Below are 12,179 nucleotides of genomic sequence, written 5' to 3'. Positions count from 1 at the left end.
AGGCCTCCCTATGTTGACCAGGCTTGTCTCAAACTCTTAGGCTCAAGCAATCCTCCTGCCTATGCCTCCCAAAGTGCTGGGATTACAGGCATGAGCCACAGTGTCCTACTCCAATTCATGGAGATATATATATATGTGTGTGTGTGTGTGTGTGTGTGTATATGTATATGTGTGTATATATATATACTTTTTAAAACTACGTCTTTATTAGTAACCATTAAAAGATTTTTTTCCTTTGATAGACAAGTATATGTCATATCCCTAGAGGTGACACAATGAGGTATTTTCACTTGCTATTTAAAAAAAAACCTGTTTTTGAAAATATATACTGTGAAAGTAGATTAACACAAGTATCATAAAAGTTATAAGGCTACAGTAAACTTTGATTAAAGCACGATTTTCATTTGGTGAAAGTCTCTTAGATTCCCTAATAGCTTTTGCTATAGCATTGCAAATTGGCTGAATTACAAATGTCTCCTCTTGTTTCAAGATGTTTTCATTTCTAATCTGAAATGATTATTTTCTAAATTTAAAAAACTCTCCATAAATTCATGCAAAATTAGGGATGAATGATAGATAACATATAGAAAAGATGCCTCGTGTTTGGAATAATCTTGCCAATTCTATCTCTAAATTACATCTTAAAATTACTTCTGTATTTCTTTATTGCCACCACCCTAGTCATGTCTGTCCTTGATTAACTACAGGAGTTTCCCAGCAGCTTCCTTATCCCTTTTAAGTCAGTCTGTAGACAGTAGTCAAAAGTGATCTTTAAAATCTCTAAATTGGATAACATTACCCACTCTACTTCCAAGCTGATGACTGAAGTTAAATTATATCCATATTCCTTGGCTTGTCTCACAAGATTCCACATACTTCTTCAACTTCACTTTACACAGCTCTCTCCTCACTCTCTACGCTCAAACCACAGGGTTTTCTTTTATGTCTAAAACATCTTTCCTAGCTTTTATCTTCTGGACACCCCACTAACTAAAACAACCTTGTTATGTGCTTTGTGCATCTGTCTCCTTCTTATCCTTCACATCTTAGATTTATGTCACCTCAGTGAAGGCTTCCCTAAAGTCTATCAAAAAATTTTCTATTCAGCATCCTCAGAGCTAATCAAAACTTGAAATTCTTTTTATGTATTTGTTTATTTATATCCCCCACCGGACAGTAAACTCCACAAGTTTCTGACTTCCCCTTAACTGTACACTCAAGTCATAGATGTCCAGGTACATAGCAGATGGTCAATAAAAACGTTTTGTTCAAATGAATGAATAAACCAATGCACACATACAAGCTGAAAAGAAAGATTAGTCACCCTAAAATGGGTCCATTACTTTTTTGTGATGTATTTAATGTTTCTGAAAGTCAAATCACTTAAGAAATTAATGTAGACTAATCTAGGAAACCTATATAAAGCAATGAGAGTATTAATTTAAAAGTCATTAAATCTCATTGTATAATGATATGGGCATATCTTAAATAAAGATAGCTAGTATGCTGGCAATAAAGAAGATCTATCATTTACTTAGTTTGTACACTATAATTGAATTTGAGTTTCTGGTATTACTGAGAACATTTATTAGTACACAAAACCTTGATGACTAAGACCAACATCTACCCATTTATTTCTAGACTTGTTTATTCTTTTTAAAAAAACTAGTAAAAAAAAGAAAAACAGAGCAGGAAATTCAGAAGCTCCACTGTAATGATTGCTTTCAGCCTGTTTCACCAACTTCCACACCAGCTGTATTTAACCTCCAGTCCTTTTTCCATACACCCAGATCTTTCAAATTCTCCCAATTAAGGTTCAAAAACAGTATTTTCCTGGATTAACATCTCACAGAACTCTCTGAGATTGTCTCTGTCTTTTTCCTATAGTTTTATTCTATTAACTTGGGTATACTTCTACTTTATATAGTGAAACTTTTAAAATTAACTTTTTCATTGATTTTTTTCTCAACTACATTTGAAGACACTCAAGTTCTGATGCCCTCTATGTATATGGTCAGAGCACCAAAAAACAGCACGGAGCATATTTGTTTGTACTTGGCGTTGGCTTTCTCAGTGAAGTGGAGCAGCAGTGTTGACCAACAGCAAACAGGCGGCTAATAAACAAAGGTGAAGTAGAGAATGAAGTGAGTCAGGGATCCAGCACCATCACATTCCAGATAATCATTGAGATGCAGATGTATGCATTTCATCTGTCCATATTTTATGAGAGACAATGTGTTATTGACAAGGGAGAACTAAAACAATTATTATAGAGCAGAGCTATTAATTCTAGACCTGAGAAAAACCTCCCAAACTGTGTGTGAGTGTTCTCATCTGTTACTCTTCATCCATCTCCTTACCAGAGCTGCTGCAGAAGGAGGGGTCAACAGGTCTTCCATTTTTATCAGAGCAGGCTACTGCTTGAAAGCGCATGCCTTCTCCACATTCTTTCCTGTCTCCTTGTACCCGCAGTCCTCGCTGAGGCTCCCTTCTGCCTTCTGGAAGAATGCAATCTGACCAGTTTCCATAAGGTTGGGATATAAATTCATCACAAGGACATAGTTCTGTCTCCACTAGAGGGTAAAGGTCAGCATCCTGGCATTTCTCCTTCTTTCTGCTTTTCCCTGTTCCAACAAGAGACATTGAGATATTAAATGTCTATCTGCTGTTTTGTTAAAAGTCACTCACACTTTTGTATTTGTAAACTTTTAGAATATTAAACCTTAAATAAAATAAAGCCTTTGTTTTCTTCACTCTTTTGCCATGAAAGTAATCCTGAGACAATGAAAACAACTCCCAGAACAACTGTGAAATTCAAGTTAATTTGAAAAAAGTAGAAAATGGTTTAATGTTTGAGAGTGGCATAAAATATTTGGAAGATGTTTGCTATAGCTAGAGAATTCCAGTTAATTTATTTAATATTATTTTCTCTATAGTTTGCTGGAAAAACATATTGATAACCCTGTCCTCATTCTCCTTGACTAATGATTGCCAGGGAACCAATGAAAGCATCTAAGTGGTTAACTCCCTCTCTTTTTAGTAGAGGTCTCTTGCAATGAGAGAGATGGACGAAGTTAAACTCATTTTGGTCTCTGCCATCAGGCAGCTCCCAAACATCTATACAAACAATAAATTGAAATAAATGATCAAGTCATACTGGATAATTTAATCAGAGAAAAAGCTCTTTCATTTTGAGAGATTCTTCTAACTTAAGTATTCTGGAATATGACTTTACCGTACCAATTCACTTTGATGAACCTGTTAGCTGTGGTGCCAACTCTGAGTAAGACAATGCAGTGTCATTTTTCACAGCCGTAAACACTTGGTAATCACGTTTAGTGGATTCTGAATCAGCCTGTAACTTGATTCAACTTTGCTGTCAACACGATTCCTCTAGATTACTAAAAATTTTCCTAGATCTAATAATTCCACCTTTTGTTTTCTCATTAGTTAGTCATTAGCTAGAGTCATAGCTGATTATAAAATATATAGGCAGTTTTATTGGTCTATTTTCTATGTTTATGGCTGTTCTGAAAATGCCTGATACAAGCTGATTGATGCATGGGCTACTTTCTCACTGCTACATGGTTTGCATTACATATAATTCTAGAGTTGTTGACAGGGTGATTGGCTCTATGGTCTGCCATGATGCTTATGTTTGCAATAAATAAGAATTCCTAGGCTGGGCATGGTGGCTCACAACACCTGTAATCCCAGCACTTTGGGAGGCCGCTGCAGGAGGATTACTTGAGATCAGGAGTTCAAGACCAGCCTGGCCAACATAGGGAAACCCCATCTCTACTAAAAACACAAAAATTAGTCAGGTGTGGCAGTATGCGCCTGTAATCCCAGCTACTCAGGAGGAAGAGGCAGGAGAATCACTTGAACACAGGAGGCAGAGGTTGCAGTGAGCCGAGATCGCATCACTGCACTCCAGCCTGGGTGACAGAGCGAGACTGTGTCTCAAAAAAGAAAAAAAAAAAAAAAAAAAAGATTTTCTGCAGGACCTGAAGTTGATCTGGTAGCAGATTCAGCTATACTTCTGATAGAAGGTATTCACTTGCCTCTACCATTAGGACACGAGAATAAGTTTGAAAAGCACAGCCTCCATCACAGCCATGAAAATTTACTGGCTGAGAGATATATCAATAGTTAGTGAGTGGCTCCTTTCTATTAGCATTTTGCAAGTTCAAGACCTCCCTTTTTTCAAACTTCCATAAAGTATTGTTGAGTCTCTCAGTCTCCATCTCTTCAGTTTCATTTCTCTTCTAAATCCACTTAACCCTGGATTCTGTCTACTTATTTCTGGAAACCACTGTTATCAAGCGAGAAACAAACAACAACAAAAACAAGAAACAAAGCCAAAGCCCTGGAATATCTTTGATTCCTTATCTTTCAGGTCTAATCACTCAGTGATAGTTCAGAGTGTTGACTATACTTTCATTCTTGAAATATTCTTTCCAAGCTCCACCGTAACATATCTTTTTGTTCCTCATCCTCACCCCGTGCCCCCACCTCTCTCTTGCCATATATTATTTATTTTTACTTGGTGAACTATTTTTCTTCTCTACCTCTCTTAAACTGATGGGGTTCCCCAAGGCACCATCTTAGGTTCATCTCTCTTCTGATTCTACAACTTCACCCATTTGAAGAGTTTAAATTATCATCCATATTTCTTCAATTTTAAATTAATGTCTTCATTCAAGATTTATTGCTCAAGCTTCTAATCCATAGACTGAAAAATCTATACCTAAAGAACCAATCACACCCATCCTCTTTACATCACCTTTCTTTCTCCTGTGTTTCTCAATTCTACCAATATCACCAAGTTAAAAGTTGGAATGTTCTGAATTATTCTGTTGAACCCCCTACATCTGATTAATGACAAAGGCATAGCACTTCAAATGCTTAAAGATTCATTGCATCAGTCCATTTGTTTCCATTCCAATGGGTGTCACCCATATTTAGCCCCACCTGCAAATCTCCAGCTGAAATTACAGTAGATTCCTCCAAGATCTTGTTGCCATCATACCTCTATACCTTCAATCTGTCCACCACATTGCAGTCAGAGCCAGCTTTCAAAGTACAAATCTCATCAAATCACTTGTCCACTGAAAACTCTGCCGTGGCTTACCATAGTACAGAATGAAGTCCAGGCTCTTTCCCTAGCGTCAGTAAGGACCTACATGATTTGTGCCCATTTGTATCTGCCTCTGGCCTACATTGTACCACTCTGCTTCTAGCACGTTACGATACAGTCATAGTGAGCCTCTTTCAGTTCCTAGAAATTACTCATTTTGCTTCTGGCCTTTGTATGTTTACTCCAGAAATTTCCACAATTTCTACCATCCTTCCGTAGGCTAGCTAACACCTACTTCTTCTTCAGATCAAAACTCACGGGTTACTCCCTCCAGAAAACCACCCTTGAACATGGAAGAATGGTTAGCGAGATGCAATGTTGCTGGCTTTGAAGATGGAGGGGAACGTGAGCCAAGGACATGCACAGGCTCTACAAGCTTGAAAATGAAAGAAAACCATTGTCCCCTGAAGCCTCCAGAGAGAAATGCAGCCTTATCAACATCTTGTCTTTATTTAGATCTGTGAAACACTACAGACCTGTAAAATAATAAATCTGTGCTGCTTTAAGCCAGCAATGTTGTGATAATTTGTTACAACAATAGGATTTGTTTCAATACCTCACCCAATACAACAGCTACTATAGCAGAAACTATACTGTAACTATATCCAGTAAAAATCTCACCATATCTCCAATTAGACTGCAAGCATCTGTTAAGTTAGGATCATGTCTATTGATTCCCTTGTGGTAATACCAAGGACTAGCACACATAAGTGGTAAACAAAAAGAAATTCGTTGAATAATTGAGAAAAGGAAGTTGTAAAACAAAAGAAAAAGAAAAAGATAAAGGAGAAGGAGGAAGGAGAAAAAAAGAGAATGAGAGTGAGGAGAAAAAACTAAAGAAAAAAATGTTCATCTACAAGGTGACCAGAAATTACCAGCAGAACAAATATTCTGTACAAATATGTGCTGCCTCTATGTTTATGATATCCTTATTAATTACATAGCATCACTGTTTGATGAAGGATTTAAGCAAGTTAATGCAGATACGGTTGTCACAATAAGAAACAAATCATCAGCGGTCCTTTACTTTGATTATATACTAATCAAAATCAGCATTAACCTTTGGATTCAGAACAAGTTAATATTAAAAATCAATCCCTAGTACACTTCTAAAGACTTTTGCTTCCTTAAGTCAGAATATGTACTAGTTATCTAGCTATTATAAATAAATATCTGTATATTATAGCTCATATAATATATATAAAACCTGGACAGGTTTTCTATCTAATAAATGGAATATTCTTGGCATTCTATAAACAATTGCTTTAAATACTATTGAGTCTAAAACCTGCGATGACATAGTTTGGGTACAACATACAGAATGCTCAGTGAATTAAAGCCTCTTGTTACAAATGGACAAAAGAAAGTTAAATATCCCGTATGGCCCCATATTCAATGAAGTGGCTTGTATTTATGTTTATATGTTTCAGTGTGTGTGTTTGTGTTAAAGAGAGAAAGAATCACATGGCTTTGGAGTTTGAGTCCAAGGCTTTCAGCAGCATTCATGTTAGAGATTGTTTACTGCATTTACTACCAAATTACTTAGGGATAACAAAATACAAGCATTAGTTTCACGACAATAAAAATAAGTCTTGAAAAGTGAAAATATTTCAATTCACTAGTGGGATTATTTTTTCAACAGTGATATTAAATGATTCATTTTACTGTTTTTTTTTTTTTTTTAAACTCATGTATTTCATGAAATTGCTAACTTGTTTTGGTGCCACATAGACATAAAGATACACAAAGGTCAGTTAGCCACCTGAAAGTACAGCCGTTAATAATTTAGAAAAGAAATTTCAAACAATCTTTTAGTATGAGTAATTTTTAGATTAGAGTTTGCAGAAAAAAATGTACAGCTATTCTTCAATATTTATATAAAAGGAACATTTTCAATAAAAGTCAAATTCACTGGAGTTTTAACAATTTATAACATAAATGGTGCTGGTTGTAAAATGAATAAATATCCTAGGCTTCTCAATATTTTCCATTTTCATTATGTAGGTGTAAACTATCATCAATAAACTTTCAAGAAAAAAGAAAAAAACTGGCCACTAATTAAAAACTTCGTTTCCCTCTACAGGAAATTCTCTCTCATCTCAAGTATATAAAGAGTTGCCACAGTAGTGGCTTCTGATGCATTATGTTTGTACAGGCAAACAAAGTTTCATTAATTGGCCCCTGAACTTCAAATATTCCTGTCACATACATTCTATTTCATTATGTTATTTTTCTGTGAGAAATTTGTTGTATCTTAGAAACAAGCAATGTTGCATAAAATTATGTGGCACAAATTTTTGTGGAAGATAGGGCACAAAGCACAGAATTTCTTGTTTGGTGTTTCTGTTTATGGTAATGCATTTCACCTACACTTACAAATGGACTTCCAGTTTGTGTGCAGAAATCCCATTAAAGGCTCTAGTGGATTACTTAAATCCATAATGGTGATTTAAATTTGAAATGTGATCAGGTAAGCAATGCATTCAGACAAAAGAGTGTTGAAACCAACAGAATCAGCACTTCAACTGCTCATGAGAACAAATGGTCATCTGTGCTTAATTCTCCAATGTCAACACCAATTTCATTATCTCAATGATTATTCTGGCATTTTCCTTTTGTTCTTTGTTTTCTGCACATACAAATGCATAAGAAGTTAAGAAAAGTTGTGGGATATTTATCTAGGCAAGTATTAAAATACACTATTGCATCAATTATTTGCATACTGCAGGCAAAAAATGCCCCCAGAATTCAATTAAACAATTAGTTGCTTTAATTTCCATTAAATTTTGCAGCTGAAAACAGAACTCATAATTAATATCACAAAAGCAGAATCAGTCTATGTAATTTGATTTTTGCCTTACACTAGTAAAATTTTAAAATGTTAAATTGCTTATAAGATAATGGCAAAAGACAATGATGTCAGTTAGATCTGTTTTGGATCATCTTTCCAAATCGGTGATTGCCTTCAAGCTCACTGAGATCCGGGCATGATAGCACAGGACAAACTTTGCCATTACCTACTCAAAAGAAGTTAGTGAATAAAATGCCTTTTATAACTGCAAAGATTATAAAACTATATAGAGAGGAACTTGATAGCTATAAAATAGTTCACATCTTTCATTCATTTTGCAAACATTAATTGAGTACATGTTACATACCAGGCATTGTTCTGAGTTTGAGGACATGTATTGAGGAATGGAGAGAGAGGTAGAGACCTGATGCAAATTCCTGTCCTTTGGACCTCACATTCTACACAAAGATCCAGAGACGTTCAGCTTCCCTGATGCTAAAGTGTGAAACGCACACTATACCTGTGAGCTGTCGCCGCCTACTCTTTGTGGCTTCACAGTTCGTGGAGCAGGCTGTAAACTTGGACCAAGCAGTGAAGGTGCAGTCTTCTCGACATGGGACCGTGCATTCTTGCACAAGGGGAGGCATGCCATTTGTCTGTTTGAGGCACTCCATCATTTCTGCCGACTGGTTGTCATCAGAGACACATGAGACAGCTGGAAAAAAGCATGGATTCTTTTGTTATTATTTTGATTAAATCACTCAGCTGCTGGTTCTTTGACAAGACAGCAGAATCCCCCAAGGTTTAAAAACTTGAGTTTCACGAATGGTGCAAATTGTGTTCAACATAGCTAACCTTATTTCTCCCTGGAAATTAAATTTTTATTGTTGCCATTGGAGATATCTGAGGATTTAATTGGTTTCATTATTAATCCAAACTCTGCATTGACAGCAATCAAAATAACTTCCAGTAATTTATTGTACTTCCTGCTCCTCAGCATCTAATCTCTAGAGATGATACAAAACTAAGACAGGGAATCTATAAGAGTAAGATGAGGACACAAAAAGGACAAAACCACTTTTAAAAAATCATATAGACTCCTTTTATCATTTTTTCCAAGCACAAGCATGATCTATTCAGATCATTTCCACTGCAAATATCTTTTATGTTTTAATTTTTATTTTTCCATAAGTTATTGGGGTACAGGTGGTATTCAGTTACATAAATTCTTTAGTGGAGATTTGTGAGAACCTGGTACACCCATCACCCAAGCAGTACACACTACACCCTATTTGTTGTCTTTTATCCCTCGCCCCCTCCCATTGTTCCCACCAAGTCCTCAAAGCCCATTGTATCATTCTTATGCCTTTGCATCCTCATAGCTTAGCTCCCACATATCAGTGAGAACATACGATGTTTGGTTTTCCATTTTTGAGTTACATCACTTAGAATAATGGCCTCTAATCTCATCCAGGTCATTGCAAATGCTGTTAATTCATTCCTTTTTATGGCTGAGTAATATTCCATCATATATATATATACACACACACACACACACTATGATCATATATATGTACATATGATCTAATATATATGTGTATATATACACATATGTGTATATATACATATGTGTGGGTGTCCGTGTATATATATATATTCATTCTCAGAGTTTCTTTATCCACTCATTCATTGATGGGCATTTGGGTTGGTTCCATGATTTTGCTATTGTGACTTGTGCTGCTATAAACATGCGTGTGCCAGTATCTTTTTCGAATAATGACTTCTTTTCCTCTGGGTAGATACCGAGCAGTGGGATTGCTGGACCAAATGGTAATTCTACTTTTAGTTCTTTATAGCTTTTTTAGTCCTTTATAGCTTTTCAAAGTTTCTCACACACACTTTTTCAACTAGGAACTCTCTAGTCATTCCTTAAAATAATAATCTTGAGGTAACACATTTCTAAAATTTTGTTTAAATTTTTACTGAATTCTTTGGACTAATGCCATTTATTTTGTTTTATTTTATGAATGACTGCACAATATTTTGGTGCATCTTTTTCACTCTGGTTAATTATAGACTCTCAAAGAATATACATTTATATTCTCTAGATCAACATTTCTCAACCTTGGAACTATTGAAAATTTAGATTAGACAGTTTTTTGTGAGTGTGTAAATGGGTGTTGTGCGTGGTGAGATATGTAGCAGCATCTCTGGCCTCTACCCATTAGATGCCAGTAGCATACACCCCTCTTAACTGGTGACAATCAACACTCTCTCCAGGCATTGCCAAATGTTCCCTTGGGGTCAAAATTGCCCCAGTTGAAAACAACTCTTCTAATTCTTAACCATGGATGTATATGAGGATACACAGATTCCATGGTACCATTTCAGATCTGCCGTATCAACATCTCTGGGTGAGAAAGCAGGGAATATCTTTGTGTTTAAATGGCCCACGTAATTCTGGTCTACCCTGTCTACCAACTACCCATATTTGGCGTGATGCCTTAGACATGCTGTGTGTTAATGGATATTTGCTGAATTCATCATTCTAAAGAAATCACAGTTTAGGATCACTTTTTTTACAGTTTTTAAAAATCTGCTATGTGAAAGGAACAAAAAGACCACAGCTTAGGGTCACGTTGTTAAAAAACTTTTTATATAAACTTCTCTTATGCAGGGTAAGTGTACATAGGGGCTCCTTTCAGATGCCCATTCTTCTTGTATTCTGAATTTATTTCTTTATTCTGAGCACATCAAATAATACGTCTGTCTGAATACCATCAATCTATCTATATATATATATATGTATTTAGAACTGGTGAAAGACAAACCCATCTAATGCTTTAGAACCAAGGAATTAGCTAAGATGACAATGGATGCATACACAATACTTCCCAGTTTGTACATCTGCTCTGTGGCAGGTGGAGCTATTCATTCATTCGGAATATTTTTTGTTTTTGTTTTTATACACGTCGCAGGAACTAAATCCATCACACATCAAGCCAACATCACCTGCATTTTCTTTGTTGGGAATATTGCAGCCATTAATGATGAATGCAGCAAGACATTTTATCTTAAGTAGGGTACAAGCAAATGTTCTTTGAATTGCTTGTTTAGATAACCAATTTAGAGTTAATTTAGAGAACTTTTATCTTGCCAAGTTAATTTTTTTCCAAACTGACAATGCACTGAATAACATGAAGACACATTTTAAATACTTTCAAAAGCATTGCTATGAAATTTAAACCTTTTTTTTTTTTTTTTTTTTTTTTTTTGAGATGGAGTTTCGCTTCATTGCACAGGCTGGAGTACAGTGGTGTGATCTCAGTTCACTGCAACCTCCGCCTCCTGGGTTCATGCAATTCTCATGCCTCAGCCTCCAGAGTAGCTGGGATTACAAGTGTCCACCATGCCTGGCTAATTTTTGTGTATTTTTAGTAGAGATGGGGTTTCATCATGTTGGCCAGGCTGGTCTCAAATTCATGACCTCAAGTTATCTGCCCAGCTCGACCTCCCAAAGTGCTGGGATTACAGGTGTGAGCCACCACACGTGGCTGAAATTTAAACCTCTTGACATATATAAAAAACATTTTTTTCAATTATAATAAATTATTTTAGAATATTTTATTACATGATTTATTTTGAATATGTTTATAATTTAAAAGCTATGATAAACCAAACTGAATGATGTTTTCAAGTTCTAGAAAGTATCTAACTTAGAATACACTGCATTCATAGAGATCTATATTGAACTTTTCAAATTAATAAAGGAAAGCATTAGAAATTACAAAAGAAGAGTTACAGAATAGGGTGGAATTCACACATATTGCAGTGAAATGGCAATGATTGAAATTTCAAGTCTAAACAAGGAGCTATGTAAACTAAGATAGTTATTTAATTCTTCATGCCCTAGTATTTTCATTTTTAAAATGAGTATCATAAGAGTATCTATAACAAAGACTAGTGAGAATTCTTAAAACAATGTCTCACACTAAGGAGCTTGATACATGCTATTGATTATTACTATCCTTTATATTTGTTTTTAAATAAAGCAGTCTGATGATTCTCCAAGCAAGTATATGTACACACGTTCTCCTCACCATGCCTCATTTGTTTCTTGGTCATCCTTAGTATGTGAAGAATAAAGGTAAGGAGAAAATATTTTTGCATCTTTGCTGGATTTGGTGCTAGATTTGTAAGCATCAGTAATGAACCAATAGCTCAGATATGGTGAAGACACATTCACTG

At 35.6% G+C, this 12,179-nt stretch overlaps 1 protein-coding gene across 4 annotated transcripts in view; it reads right to left on the bottom strand.

The window, feature by feature from the left end:
- Window positions 1-12,179, bottom strand: part of THSD7B (thrombospondin type 1 domain containing 7B) — a 780,632-nt gene that overhangs the window by 149,349 nt on the left and 619,104 nt on the right. For 3 of the 4 annotated variants that reach the window (XM_031651193.1, XM_031651195.1, XM_031651194.1), the window contains exons 13-14: window positions 8,452-8,646; window positions 2,361-2,624 (exon numbers count right to left, since the gene is read on the bottom strand). In XM_031651193.1, coding sequence (XP_031507053.1) covers window positions 2,361-2,624; window positions 8,452-8,646 — 459 coding nt within the window. Of the gene's footprint in view, window positions 1-169; window positions 2,625-8,451; window positions 8,647-12,179 lie in introns of those variants that run through there. The other variant, XM_031651196.1, reaches the window with a different exon arrangement.

This window comes from Papio anubis, chromosome 10 (genome assembly GCF_008728515.1).
Source record: "Papio anubis isolate 15944 chromosome 10, Panubis1.0, whole genome shotgun sequence".
Classification (NCBI taxonomy): Eukaryota; Metazoa; Chordata; class Mammalia; order Primates; family Cercopithecidae; genus Papio; species Papio anubis.
This window is presented reverse-complemented; position numbering and strand designations above follow the sequence as displayed.